The 15,707-nt window shown below is 41.6% G+C and overlaps 1 protein-coding gene across 2 annotated transcripts in view; it reads left to right on the top strand.

The window, feature by feature from the left end:
• The window catches only part of ptchd1 (patched domain containing 1), a 70,044-nt gene that overhangs the window by 24,833 nt on the left and 29,504 nt on the right, over nt 1–15,707 (top strand). For both annotated transcript variants that reach the window (XM_059967794.1, XM_059967793.1), the window contains exon 2: nt 11,433–12,093. In XM_059967794.1, coding sequence (XP_059823777.1) covers nt 11,496–12,093 — 598 coding nt within the window. In that variant the 5' untranslated portion in view covers nt 11,433–11,495. The remainder of the gene's footprint in view (nt 1–11,432; nt 12,094–15,707) is intronic.

Below are 15,707 nucleotides of genomic sequence, written 5' to 3'. Positions count from 1 at the left end.
TAGTAATATAAATATATTTGAGCATTTTTGTTTACATAATGCATTGCAGGTTTTATGCAAAAATAAGTGAATTGCATACATCATTATGCTACCATGTGGAACGTGTGCACCTCACTTAAAGTAAATACAAAGTTAAAGTTCAAAGTTAGACTCACATTTTGGGCTATCTGTTCCTTTAAATTAGTTTTATGTTTTGGAATTACAAAGCAAAACAGTGGCGAAGAGGTGTTTTTAAAACAAACCTGAGGTGGCTACCTACTTGTTGAAGCCCAGCTAGATGTTCCAATTTTTTAAAGGTGCTGCGAGAAATGGTCAAATTTAAAAATTCTTTGAAACAGCATGTCTTCTTTGAAAAAAGAAAGACAGTTGAATTTAAAAAAAGGGCAGAATACAGAAGAATTCACGAGTTCATAAACAGTGACTATCATTGATAATAATCATTAAAAAAGAGTAGGAATAGCTGGTTACATCAGAAAGATTGACACATTTGATTACACTAAAGAAAACTGGAATATGTATACTGAACGGATTGAGCAGTATTTTAAAGCAAATGGAATAGCCAATGAGAAACAAGTGCCAGTTTTGCTGAGTGCATTGTATTTAAAGATATACAGTTTGCTTTGAAGCTTAATGGCTTCAACTAATCTAGCTGAAATGAACTTTGCTGATAGGAAATGAATGCAGGAACATTTAGAACTGAAGCCATTGTTGATTGCAGAATACTTTAGGTTTCATAAGTGGAATCAAAAGGAAGGGAAGTCTATTTCAATGTATGTGGCTGAATTGAAAAGATTGAGCATTGTCAGTTCAGTGATAGGTTATTGGTGCATTGAGAAATCATTTGGATTGTGGATTATAAAAAAGCATTCAAAAATGGCTCCTAACTGAAGCACAACTTACATTTAAAGAGGCAGTTGAAATAGCTGTATCAATGGAAACAGCAGACAGAGATGCAATTAAGTTGCAGTTAGGAATGAAAGTGAGCATAAACAAAATTACAATGTCCAAACTGAAACTGGCCTGGCTGAACAAATTGTGTTACCATTGTGGCAGGACCAATGCAGGTACAAAGGTGAAACTTGTAGAAACTGTGACGAAATAGGACACAGACAAACAGTGTGTCTGGCAGACAAAAGTAAATAGATTGTACAAGGAAGAGAAAATGATAAAAAGCCAGGTTGCAGTTTCAAAAAGAGCACTAATCTTCATATTGTTGATGAAAAATCTGATCATGATAAGAGCGATGCAGGACTGGGTAGCCTTAAGATTTATGATATGAAAACTAACAATAGACAAGCAATATAGATAACGAGATGAGAATGGCAAATTAACTTAAATGAAATTGGACACTGGCTCAGCTGTTTCGGTCATTCCACAAAGGAAGTTGAACTGCATTTCCAAGATACTAAAGTACAAATATCCAACTAAGAACTTATACTGGAGAAATGATAATTCCAATGGGAATGGCATTCAATAATAGTGAAATACAACAATCAACAAGCTATATTTGGCCTGTATGTGGTAAAAACAAAAAGGCCAGTATTCTGGGGATGTAATTGGCTGAGATAACTACAACTTGATTGGAGATCCATCCTCTATTGCATGCCACATCCCCTACAATAGAGTCAACTGAAAGTAAATTAAGAAAGGTACTGTATGATGCCTCAACTGTCTCCATGTTTTATACCATGAACTGTTGCCCAACAGAGGGCAAGCAGATGATGGTGCCTCTGCTTGGAAAGCATATTGAACCAAGGAAATACCCTGCTGCTCAGAGGAATTGCGAAAGTGACAGAAGCTGTGGTCTGACTACCAACAGTTGTTGTAGGCAACATATCTCAGAAAGTTTCTGATACATTAATCCGACAGTTACTTGTGAAATGTGGATTGGTTTTAAACTGGAAGAGAGATCAAGGAAAGTTGCAAGCATTCGACATTTGTGAGTATAAAGAACCAGAATCTACTCTGTGTACATTAAGGTTATTGCAAGAACTCCAAGTGGGAGACAAAAAGCTGCTTGTAAAAGTAGATGCAAAGACCAAAGCCCAGCTGGATGAATGGATGGCCAAAAAGAAAGGAGTCAATGGAGATACAAATCAGAGGATTTGGCAGATGATACAGTGGATGAGGAAACCTAGAGGAGAGAGCAGATCATAAAGGGAGCAATAGGATTAATAAGTGGATAATCAAATGAACTAAATCCACCTTCTCAAGGTCAAGATGCACATCCTAGAAAGAAGAAAAAGGAAAGGAAAGAGAAAAGTGTGAAAGAGAAGGAACATGGAATAAAGAGAGAGAGAAAGAAGCCGGGACTGTGAGAGAAGCAAAGATCAAACCTGATCCCAGAGCTGTCAGAACCACTTCCTGCAGCCCCAGTCAACTCCAACAACCACCACAGAGGAGGCCTCAGAACTTTGAGATTATTTCACATACACAAGTCTCACCTGCCAAGCAGAGTAACTTCCCTTGTTAGGAAAGACATTATCCCACAAGAGTTAGAAATCCTCTACAGTGATTAAATCTTTAGACCTGAATGAGACAACTTAAAATTTACAATGGTGTGGATGTCTATAGAGTAGTTGTAGTTCAGTAATATTTGAGGAATATTGTAAATATATTGTCTCATTAAGCATTCCTTTTTGTTATATGTAAAAGTAAGTGATTTACATATGTCATGAAGCTACCTCGTGATACGTGCTTGCCTCACTTAAAGTAAACACAAAGTTAGACTCAAATTTTGGACTCTCCATCTTTTCCTTGAAATTAGTTTTGTTTTGAAGTTACAAAACATGACAGTAAAGAATGCAGGAAATTGGGATTATCTGGATGGGCAACAAGGTCGGTATGAACTGCTTGAGTGGAAGGACCTGCATCATGTTATATTGCTCTATAATGCTACAACTAGTTACCACTGATAGTAGTCTCTAAGCTCCAGATAATGGTTACAGTGTATGGCAGGCAATTAATTAAGAAGGAATTAGGAAATTACCTGAATCATCGCATAATTTGGACAATGAGATTTGTAAGAGTAGCTTAAAAGATATGCAACTCATAGTGTGTATTCAAAGTAGCTTCTTAGAACTATATATTGTGGAACCAATTAGAGGACAGGCTATTTGAGATCTGATTAAGTGTAATGAGATAGTATTGTTACATATCCCGTAACTGGATAACTTACCAGCAAAGATAGAGAGGTCCGTTGAAGTTTGATGTCACTATTTTCAAACATTTTTATTTATAAAGGGGCACAGAGGTAAGGTTAATACAAACATTCAGATAATGCACGTCGTCAATACTCAATCTAAAGCGCGGGTATAGTAATAATCATCATTAAGAAGTGAGCTCTACGGTTGTCTAGGGGTTAATAGATTTGTCCGTTGGAAATATAAAAGTCACTCAGAAGTCTGCAGGCTTCAAATCGCTAGGTTTCACGTGGGGCGACCGAGAGAGAGAGATTGGGGGAGAAGAGAAAAAAACTTGCCGGGTCTTTATGAAGCTTCCGTGAAATTGGGGGAGCATAGGTTCCCTCTCCCTGATGTTAGTTAAAAGTGGTTTTCCGTGATTCCTGCCATAAATTCCAATCCCGGAATCTAAAGCACGTGGCTTCCTTCAAAATGGCTTCCCGCTACTGCGGGATCACTCTCGTGTCTTCTTGGTGCGTCTGAAGGGGCTGTCCTCCTGAGACCCTCCTTTATACTTCCTCACGAGGTCGCAGGTGTCAATCAGGTTGGGATGATGCAATCTCTCTCTCAATCAGCCCACCTTGCTCGAGGGCTTTTCACGTGGTCTCCATGAGACAATAGTCACTGTTGTCTTATTTTGCATCCCGGGTGGAACGTGCAATTCGGCACATTTCTCTCTCTCTCTCTCTTCCTGGGTCTACTGACCCCCCCCCCCCCCCAACGGATGCTTTTGCGATTCTCACAAAGGAGGGGGCTGGGATCATAACAGTATTAAGTAATAATACATAGTAAAGGACCCTCTGAGATGGGAGTTCATATCATGAAAGAATTCCATAATCAGTTAATAGTTTCTATGAATATATAAAAAGGACCAGAGTAGCTAAGGTTGAGATTGGGGAATTAATCATGGGAGTTAAGAAAACGTTGGAGACTTTGGACAGATATTTTGTATCTGTCTTCAAGTGGAAGTCATTAAAAGTATCAATGGAGGCTGGATTATTTGTGATGGAGATAGACAAAATTTTGTTAAGTGGAAAGGGGGGGCAATGGGGAAATGAGAATGAAGGATAAGCAGCAAAGGGGGCTGAGGTCAAGATAAGATTAGCAACAGTTTCATTGAATGGAGGACTGGATGATGGCTATATGGTTTTTGCCTATTTCTTATATAAGTAGGCTTTGATCCATTCTTTCAGAAGCCTCTACAAACCCTATGCACTAAAATCCTATTGCCAAAATGATTTAAATTCCATTTTAAAATTAGCAATGTTGAAATAATAATGACAAAAGAAACCTATTGATGTATTAATATCAACTAATTATGCAATGATTTGCACTATTTAAGTGCCTTCCAATTAAGCTTTTTTTCAATACAGTGCCCTGACTGTACCTGCAGCCAGGTTGCTTCTTATCTGTTTGACTGAGTGTGGACAAACGTCTGTGAGCAGTTCTGGAGCTGGTGCTTGTTATTACTCAGCATGGGGGGCAATGGTGAGGAAATGGTTGGAGGACTTGGAGAGAGGCGAAATGTTAACATCCTCAGTCAAGATGATACTTCAGTGTTTTGTGAGGCTAGTGTGAAGCAGATTGTACAACTGCAATCAGAACTGGCACAGATGAATTGGCTGCAGTATGCTCCTGGTTGTTCACTCCCTGTTCATGAAGAATAGCAACCTGCACTCCTTGTGGCTGCCCGCAAGTGGCCTCCGCAGAGTCTGTATAGAAACTAGAACTGTTCTGTCAGGATCATCCTATGGGTTAATCAAACCCATCTGCCTCTAAATGGGGATGGTGGCAATGAACTGTGAGATACATGAGATAAACTCCCCCATTCTTCTTGGCATTTATTCCATTCAGACACTTGAACAATATGCCAAACATTTCGACATGCACCTTCATCAGCCCTGCCATGTGGACCCTCCTACTGCAGTACCATAATTGGCCCTGGTTCTAGTGCACAGTTGCGCCATCTGCGGACCTGGGGCATTAAATTCCCTGGGCTTCTGGCCTAACTCCATTGACGCAGCTGCTCGAGCCCAGGCAATATTGTCTCAGAGATCAGGGTTCAATCAAGTTCAAGTTCAGGTATAATTATCATTCAACCATACATGAATATAGCCAAATGAAAGAGATTTCTTCTGAGGTCAAAGTGCAAAACACATTACCAACAACACACTGCACATGGCACAAATAGCACATATGGTTATGATTTCAGAAAAACGTAGTCATAATGGAAAAAAATTAAAGCCCAAATTCCTGAGAAGCAGGACTGTAGATTGATGGTTAGTCATTCTGGTCCATCTTGTTCTTCCACTGAGTGAACAATGGAGGGCAGCATTGAGCAAATACTGGAGAGCAGCATCTACGGAGGAGCCGGGCCACCAACCTGTATGGATCCCAGTGCACCCACTGGGGGTACTACTCTCTCCCTCACCACCTCTGGCATCTCCATCCCTGGGGGATGACAACAGGTGACCCTGTGGCGAGGGCCTAGACCTTACCACATCCAAGACAACACAGTCCCTCGTGGTCGATCTTGTTAATGAACCAGCAAACTGGACTTGCAATATTCTACATACAAATATCCAACAAGGTCTCGTGATCAAGACAATCGCTCACTCGGTCTGTGAGAATAGCTATAGAAATTATTTCTCATCTCTTCGCTGGGTGCTCTGGTTTCCTTCCAAAGAAATGTGGGTTGATAGTTCAACATTGTGGCCTCTCAAGGCATTGTTCACTTTATATGTAAGCTAATTTTTATATCATTTCTTACATGGGTTAATCTGGAATTCGACTTGAAGCACATCCATCTCCAGTCACTCTTTATTTTACCTTGAAACAGCAATATCTGTGGATTAAGTTTTGTTGATATTGGTAAACATATAGTAAATATATTTTAAAGAAGGCATAATGTTTATCACTTATCGTAATTAAGATATCATTATGCCATGAGTTTACATGGCATAATCATGGAGTGTTGCATGTATGCATTACCTTGGTTAACACCGATTGTGAAAATAATCTTTAGTATTAGTGTAGTTAGGCATATGACAATTCTGTATTTAATTTAATATGTATTTTACTTAACTTTCTGAAGTTTCACAACTAAGATCTCACTTTTTAATCCTGAAGGAAGCCTCCATCTCAGATGATTTTTGTGAAGGTGTTTAACTCACTGTATATCAGCACTGCGAGGGCAATAGAGTTATTACACTATTACTGTGCTAGCGACATGGGTTCAATTCCCGCCACTGTCTGTAAGGAGTTTGTACATTCTCCCCATGGGGCCATGTGGGTTTCCTTTGGGTGCTCTGCTTTCCTCCCACACTCCAAAGAACATTAGTTGGTCACACGGGTGTAACTGGGTGGTGAGTTTCATTGGGCCAGAAAGGCCTGTTACTGTGCTGTATCTCTAAATGTTAATTAATAAAAATTAACCCCAGCAAATTGTCAGTAGTATCATAAATAAATCTGGGAGGAGTTGATGGGAATGTGGAGAGAACAAATGAGGTGTATAGGATTAATAGACATTTGATGGTCATTGCTGAAAAACCTGTTTCTGTGCTGTATTTCTCTACTAGTGGCAGGTATCCCCCCACCACTAAGAAACTTCTGTCCTTAATCTAGCTCATCTACCTTTTTTGTTTCAGTACTTAAGTTAATGCTGTGTACTTCCCAACTCTGCCTTTCCTGAGCAGAGTGATACTCTTGCAACGTAAGTGGCTTCTGGACTGAGACTGTCTCCTGAGAAATGGAATGATAAAGCAAGGTGAAGGACATAGTCAGGCAGAGGGCAATGTGTTCTTGGACAGACTGGCCAAATACATTCAGACGAAGTAGACTGACTGTTCATTTCTCTAAGGGATAAGGTAGCAGCAAATATTTGAGATATGGAGACACAAGAGACTGCAGGTGCTGGAATCTGGAGCAACACACAAGATGGTTTGTCTACCACCCCATGAGTCTCCACATCCAGCACATCATTCTCCGTAACTTCTGCCACCTCCAACAAGATGCTACCACTAATCACATCTCTCCCTTCTCTCCCTCCCCCCAACTCTCTGCTTTCCACAGAGATCATCCTCTATGTGACTTCCTTGTCCACTAGTCCCTCCTGGAACTTATCCCTGCAAGCGAGACAAGTACTCTACTTTCTCCTACAGATACTCCCTCACCATCATTCAGGACTCCTAATAGGTGAGGTGACATTTCACTTGTGAGCTTCTCAGGGTCATTGACTATCTGGTGCTCCCAGTGCAGCCTCCTCTACATCAGTGAGACCCAACATAGATTGAGGGACCACTTTGTTAAGCACTTTCATTCTGTCTGCCACAAAAGGCATTATTTCCCTGTGGTCACACATTTTAATTCTACTTTCCATTGGCATTCCAACATTTCAATCCATTGTCTTCTCTTTGGCCATGACGAAACCATTGAGGCTGGAGGAGCAACACCTCATATTCCAACTGTGTAGCCTCCAACTTGATGGCGTGAACATTGGTTTCTCTAACTTCTGATCATTTCTCCCTCTCTCTCTTTTCTCTTTTCCCATTCCCCATTCTGGCTTCCCTTTCACTCCGCTTCTCCTCACCTGCCCTTCACCTTCCTTTGGTGCCCTTCCTCCTTCCCTTTCTGTCATGGTCCTCTGTGCTTTCTTGTCAGATTTGTACTTCTTTATCCCTTCATCTTTTCCACCCATCACCTCCTGGCTTCTTTCTTCATCCCACCCATCCACCTTCCCACACACCTAGTCTCACATATCACCTGCCAGCTTGTACTCCTTTCCCTCCCCCACCTTCCTATTCTGGCTTCTTTTTCAGTCCTAATGAAAGGTCGTGACCCAAAATGTCGACTGTCTTCCTCACCATCGATGCTGCCTGACTTGCTGAGTTCTTCCAGCATTTTGTGTGTGTTGCTCTAGATTCCCAGCATCTGAAGAATCTCTTGTCTTGATGAGATGCTGGACAAACCTGACAGGTCAGATAGCATCTATGGAGGGAAACGGACAGACAGCATTTTGGGTCATTCTGGACATAAGAGAGATGCTATTGTCTCCTTTGATTTGTGTGTGCAGCTGCTTGCTTTTGTGTGTGAGTGTGCTCAGGATATGCTAAGGAAAAAGACATAAATGAGGCAGCTGGAGAGATGGTTGCACTGTGTGACATCTGGGCGGTGTGTGAGTGTTGCTCTTGGTTGTGTCTGAAAGCATGTTAGCTAAGTTCATTCTGAGTGTTTGACACTCACCTAATTTTGCTTTGTTAGCTGTGGGGTGAATTGGTGTCAAAGGACACATTGTAAGACATACTTTAATGTTAGGTCTGGGTAGTCTCTTGCTCACTATCAGATCCATAAGGATGTCAGGGTTTTCAGAGACATGGAAGCTAATAAGTGCAGTGGGGCAATAGTCAGCTTAGACATAGTGGGCTGAAAAACTAGTTTCTATGTACAACTCTGTGTCACCTATGAAATCAGAAACACTTCCCTGCTGCCTTTACAGGGAAAATCAACAACTGTTTTGCTTTAGCGGTTGTGGGTGTTGGATAAATTAGAATTTTTAAAAGTGACAATGATAGATTTTCGTAAAAGTACCAAGGGAGGTAGAGCAAAAACTGATATCTGAGTGGGAGCAGATCAGGCAAGATAGAATGGGGTGAGGGGCCAAGTGGTCCCTGTAGGTAATGTTGTTTCTTTTTATATAGATCATGTGGTGACAATTTAATTATACAAATGTCATGTGATGCTAAATCTAAATCAGATCGCTTACTGCAATTTCTAAATATATGCATTAAATTGAGACCTAACTCTAATTACGTGTAAGACATTGAGAGCTAACTTTATAAGCAAGTTTTTTTAAAACTGCAAACTCTAGCTAAATGTAGATTGTTTAGTATTAACTAATTTTACACAGACAACTCTGCTAATCTGGTGGAAGGAGGGTATTTAGTGCTTGGTATAAATTGCAATGCAAAATTGCATATGCATGAACATAGTTTGGTGCTAATTCTAATACATATGTGTCTTGACAGGCTGTATAGTGGGTAACTCTAGTATATGAAGACTTCTACTACTAACTCTATATGTAAACTGCAGTATATATGGCCAGTTGGTACTGTCCCTAGAACGTACAGGTGTTTTGTGCTACTTTTCAATTAGTGCTACTGCTTCTCTGCTTAGTGCCCCAGGTCCAATTCTGACCATGTGGAGTTTGCATGACCCCTCTATTATAGAGTGTGTTCCCTCCCTCACCCTAAAGACACAGTTTAATTGGCTACTGTAATTGTTCCTGGTATAGATAAGATCTATAAGATCTAAAGATAAAGATCTAAAGATCTAAAATTATCAAAATGCATTAGTGGATATGTAGAAGAGAATAGTTCACAGGACTCCAGAGGAATGGGGCAAGGGAGAACCGGGACAGTGAAGTTGCTCTGCTATGCCAGAATCTGGTATGGACTAAGTGGATGAATGACCTTCTTCTATGTCATTATAAGAATGCTACATATAGACAACCTGGTACTAATCCCGTTATGTTCAGGCTGCCCCATGTTAACTGCCTGTAGGTGGAGTACTTAGTGCTATCTCCATTACAGAGAGGTTGGCAGTGCAAATTTCATGCCAACTCTTTTATACACAGACTACCTCATGCTTTCTCTTATAAACAGACTTTCTGGTGCTGCTTCCATTCAAGTCCTATAATAAAGTAGCCTCTTTATTGGGTACAGAATTGGACCCGGCTTGGACTTCTGCTCCTGTAGCCCTTCCATCTCAAGGTTTGATGTGTTGAGTGTTCATTTTATCAAGATAGCACCTCCAGAGTTGCATGCAGATTGGCACTTACTCGGGTTAAGACAGCGAAGTTTATTTGGCATGCAAATTGCCTGATAGCAAAGACTAAATAGCCCATCAACATGCCCTGCACTCACAATGACTAAAGCATCATTATACAACTGGAACTTCACTAGAGCAAGTTCTATTTTTTTCTTTCCTCCTTCAGGGTCTCCATAACATCCCTCTCACATGAGTCTAGAGAGAATCGCAGTCTCTGTCCCTGTCATAGACATGTAGCTCCTTTTGGATTTGGACCAGCAATCTTCTGATCTCTCCTCCCCCCTCCAGCCCCTGTCAGAGGGGGACTATAGCAGTTTTTGATAGACACTGCTGTGACGTCCAGCAATCCAGTTGTGATGCATTAGAACTCCTCGGCCTTGCACGGATTGTGGGATGGTTTGGAAGCTTATTAATCATATACTCAACACTGCTGCCAGGGCACTAATAAAGATCTGGAAAATACATTTGCAAACATTTATTTGTTCGATAACTGTAAACTTAAAAGCATATTGGCTTCTGTGTAGATACAGTACAAAAGATCAATGGTGCTGGAAAACAGAACAACACACAAGATGCTGGAGGAACTCAGCAGGTCAGGCAGCATCTATGGAGGGAAATAGACAGCTGACATTTTGGGTTCTGGACTGAGATAGAGGGGAGATGATCAAAATTAAAAACTGGAAGGAAGGGGTGGAGCAAGAACTAGCAGGTGAGGAGGATGGAATTCAGCCGGGAGATGATGGGTGGGGTTGTCAAAGGGCTGAAGATGATGGAAACTGATAGGATAAAGGTGCAACTTAGAACTGTGAGTTGAGATGGGGAGAGCAGATGGGAACAGTAGGGAGGGGCAGATAGACTGTGTGGAAGGGGATAAAGAAACACGGTGATGTGAGGTGAATGTAGGAAGAGACAGAGGGAAAACAGTTTACAGGAAGTTTGTGAATTCAACATTCATGCCATCAGATTATAAACCAACCAGGCAGAATATAAGGTGCTGAATGTGTTACCTATGGTGCAAATTTCTTTAAGCTAGGGCAGGATTCAAGATTGAAAGTGAAGGTGAAGGCCTGACCTGTTTCTCTGCTCTGCATTTGGTGAGCTGTTGCTGACAATGTCAATGGTGTGTGATGAGTTCCGGACTCTGCTGCTCTTTGTGAGACCACTGCTGAATTCTGGCCATAATGACAAGGCACATTGCCACCTGATGTGAATCTCTCTGCCTAGATTGCCAAACCCCAGTGAGATTCACAGTGTTGAACAAGAGATGCAGCCCCAGTTTTCTTTTGGTTTTTTGGCCTCTTCGTTTGATCTAGTTTGTCACAATGTAAATGGAAGAGGCTCATGTAATGAATGGGGAATTACTGTATGTGGAGTGTTATGCTTTCCTATTAATTTATTCCACAACCTCTTCTTACTTCCTTCCAGTTGCATTCATCTGTGACGCGGATTCAGGTGCCAGTGTTGGGCTTCAACTACTCATTTGCCCACATGTGTATTCTAAAGGACAATAAGATGTGCGTTCTGGATGATATTGTGCATGTGCTGGAGGAGCTCAGGGCTGCGTGGGTGCAGAACCACACAGGAATCATCATCAATTACCCAAATACCTACCTTAAAGATGGCCGAGAGGTCTTCATTGGGCATCAGCTTGGAGGAGTTACTCTGCAAAACAAAGACCGGGTGAAGTCTGCCCGGGCAATGCAAATCACTTACTACCTGCAAACCCGCAATTCTCTGAATGACTTGGTGGCGGAGAAGTGGGAGTCGACTTTTTGCGAGACCATTGAAAGCTTCCAGAAATCCAATAAGGAGCTGAAGCTCTATCCATTTACATCTTCATCGCTGAAGGAGGATTTTCAGAAGAGCAGCCACGTTTCGGAGTGGTACCTGGTGACCAGCCTGCTGGTGGTTTGGATTCTGGCCATGCTGTGCTGTTCCATGCAAGATTGTGTTCGCAGCAAACCTTGGCTTGGGCTCCTGGGTCTAGTGACTATGGCTCTGGCCACCCTCACCTCGGCAGGGATCATCAACTTGATGGGAGGAAAGTACAACTCCACCTTCCTGGGGATACCCTTCATCATTTTAGGTAAGTATGAAACTAATTACCATCGATATACTGTTACGTTGAGCCATTATCATCCAGAAAGGCTTACTGCAAATTGTATATTCACAACAGCTGTCGAAGGTGTGTTTATTATCGTATGATCCAGTACATGCAAGTTAGGTGCACTGAAAAACTTCATTGCAGCAGCATCGCAGGCTCATAGGATTAATGGGGTGGGGGCAACATTCATAAGTTAAACAAAATTACAGAAGGACACAAAAAAAAAGTTGATTGCAGTACAGTGTGGTCGTGGTATAACTATACTGAAGAGGTGCTTAGGGTTGTGGGACTTCTGGCTACTTCCTGACTGCTGGTAGCTGTGGGATGGCCCAGGTGCTGCTGATTTTTGATGATAGCTGTTCCCTTCTTGAGGCAGAACCTCGTGTAGATAGTGTTAGTGGGGAGGGGTGTACTCGGGATGTACTGGGAAGAATCCACTACTTGTTGCATCTTCTTACACAGGAACCCGATCTGTAAGATTCTGTGGATGTGATCATTTTATACAGTTGTTATGGGTGATCTCATAGCACCAGAGGTGTGGGTTCATTCCTGTGGAATTTGTGCTTTCTCCCTGTCACTGCATGCGTGGGTTTCCACGGCCTGCTCTGGTTTCCTCCCACATCCCAAAGACATGCAGGTTGTGGATTGATTGGCTGCTGCAAACTGATTCCATACTAAGTACATCAAAGAAACACGAAGGAAGACTGAATGCAAAAAATATCGTGGTACAGTGAAAGTAGAGTGCAGGCACATAATTGCTGCGGACTTGCTGGGCCGACAGGCTGAGTGAAATGATTTCAACTCTTAATTCAGGGGCTTTGGGAAAAAGTTGAGACTTTAGAGGGAGTACAACCTACAGTTCTTGAGAGACTGGCTAAAATTTGGGGACACAAATCCAAAGAAAGTGATGAATAGCCATTATCTACTTGTTGGATCAAGGCAGACTAAAGGCTGACAAGGCATTAAAACATAATTGGAGATGAAAAGGCAGGAAGTTTCCAGTGGCAGAGAAACCTGGATTGCAGATGCAAACCACAGAAACAGTGGACAGGAGAACTTTGATACAGTAGAATTTGTTTCTACATTTAATGGTCGAAGCAGGAACTCTGTCAACATTCAACATCATCAGAATCATAATCAGGTTTAATATCACCGACATAAGCTGTGAAATTTGTTATCTTTGTGACACCAGTACAATGCAATACATGATAATATAGAAAATAAAATAAATAAGTAAATCAATTACAGTAAATATAAATATAATTACTACATAATACACACACACACACACACACACACACATATATATATATGTTTGTGTGTGTGTGTGTGTGTGTTATGTAGTTAAATTAAAAATAGTACAAAAACAGAAAAAATAGTGAGGTAATGTTCATGGGTTTAATGTCCACTTAGGAATTGTATGGCGGAGAGGAAGAAGCTGTTCCTGAATTGCTGAGTGTGTGTCTTCAGGCTTCTGTACCTCCTTCCTGATGAATGAGAAGTGGGCATGTCCTGGGTGATGGGGGTCCTTAATTGTTGACACCAACTTTCTGAGACACTGTTCCTTGAAGATGGCTTGGACACTATGGAGGCTAGCACCCAAGATGGAACTGACTAATTTTACAACTTTCTGTAACTTATTTTGATCCTGTGTAGTAGCCCTCCCCCCTTACCAGACAGTGATGCAGCCTGTCAGAATCATCTCCGTGGTACATCTGTAGAAGTTTTTGAGTGTCTTAGGTGGCAAACCAAATCTCCTCAACTCCTAATGAAATATATCTGTTGTCTTGCCGTCTGTATATCTGCGTCAATATGTTGGGACCAGGTTAGATCCTCAGAGATATTGATACACAGGGACTTGATACTGCTCACTCTCTCCACTTCTGATCCCTCTGTGAGGATTGGTCCGAACCCACTGATTCATGTTCCCTCTTCCTACCCTTTCTGAATTTCACAATCAGCTCTTTGATCTTACTGATGTTGAGCGCAAGGCTGTTGCTGTGACACCACACAACTAGCTGGTATATCCCACTCTTGTACGCCCGCTCAACTCCATCTGAGATTCTGCCAACAATGGTTGTATCATCAGCAAATTTATTGATGGCATTTGAGCTATGTCTAGCCACATAGTCATGGGTATAGAGAGAGTAGAGCAGTGGGCTAAGCAGACACTGGTGCACCAGTGTTGATCATCAGTGAGGAGGAGTTATTAATACCAATTTGCACAGATTGTGGTCTTCTGGTTAGGAAGCTGAGGATCCAATTGTAGAGGGAGGTACAGAGGCCCAGATTCTGTAGCTTATCAACAAGTACTGAAGGAATGATGGTGTTAAGTGTTGAACGTTGGATGTCAACGAATTGCATCCTGACATAAGTGCTTGTATTGTTCAGGTGATCTAGGCCATGTGACAAGCCAATGAGATTGCATCTGCTGTAGACCTATTGTGGTGATAGGCAAATTGCAGTGGGTCCAGGTCTTTGCTGAGACAGGAGTTGACTAGCCATGACCAATATCTCAAAGCATTTCATCACTGTAGATGTGAGTGCTAATGGATGACAGTCATGAAGGCAGCTCACAGTACTCTTCTTGGGCACTGGTATAAGTCTTGCTATTTTGAACAGGTGGGAACTTCCAACCATGGCAATCATTATTTATTATTAGATGGATAATGGGAGAATGTGCTGATGGGATTAGAGTTTACTGCTGGAAAGTTCCACAAACAGGAAAATGGAGCTGAGGTCAAGATTCATGTAGGTTTATGAGGATGCTGCCAGGACTTGAAAGCCTGTGTTATAGGGAGAGGCTGAGACGTTATTTCTTGGAACATAAGAGATTGAGTGTGACCTTGTAGAGGTATATAAAATCATGAGAGTTATAGCTAGGGTAAACGCATATAATCTCTTGCCTGGAGTAGGAGAACTAAATCGAGAGGCCATAGGGTTAAAGTGAGAGGTGAAAGATTTAACAGGGACCTGAGGGGCAACTTCTGCATGCAGAGTGTATTGAGTATGTAGAACAAATTGCCAGAGGAAACAGTTGAGTTTGAAGCAATTTGACATGTCAACAAATACACTCTAAAACTTATACAGTTGTACCGTGGAGAGCATTCTGACAGACTGCATCAATGTCTGGTATGGAGGGGCTACTGCACAGGACCAAAAAATGTTGCAGAAAGTTGTAAGTCTAGTCAGCTCCATCTTGGGCACTAACCTACAAAGTACCCAGGACATCTTTAGAGAGTGGTGTCTCAGAAAAGCAGCGTCCATTATTAAAGACCTCCAGCACCCAGCACATGCCCTTTTCTCACTGTTACCATCGGGTAGGAGGTACAGAAGCCTGAAGACACACACTCAGCGATTCAAGAACAGCTTCTTCCCCTCTGTCATCCGATTCCTAAATGGACAATGAAGCTTTGGACACTACCTCACTTTTTTAAATATACAGTATTTCTGTTTTTGCACATTTTTTATAATTTATTCAATATACATAATTGATTTACTTGTTTACTTATAGTTGTTTTCTCTCTCTCTCTCTCTCTCTCTCTCTCTCCCTCCCTCCCTCCCTCCCTCCCTCCCTCCCCTAGATTATGAATTGC

This window comes from Hypanus sabinus, chromosome 4 (assembly GCF_030144855.1).
Source record: "Hypanus sabinus isolate sHypSab1 chromosome 4, sHypSab1.hap1, whole genome shotgun sequence".
NCBI classification, from domain to species: domain Eukaryota; kingdom Metazoa; phylum Chordata; class Chondrichthyes; order Myliobatiformes; family Dasyatidae; genus Hypanus; species Hypanus sabinus.
The sequence above is the reverse complement of the archived record's forward strand: the minus strand, read 5'-3'. Positions and strand labels throughout refer to the sequence as shown.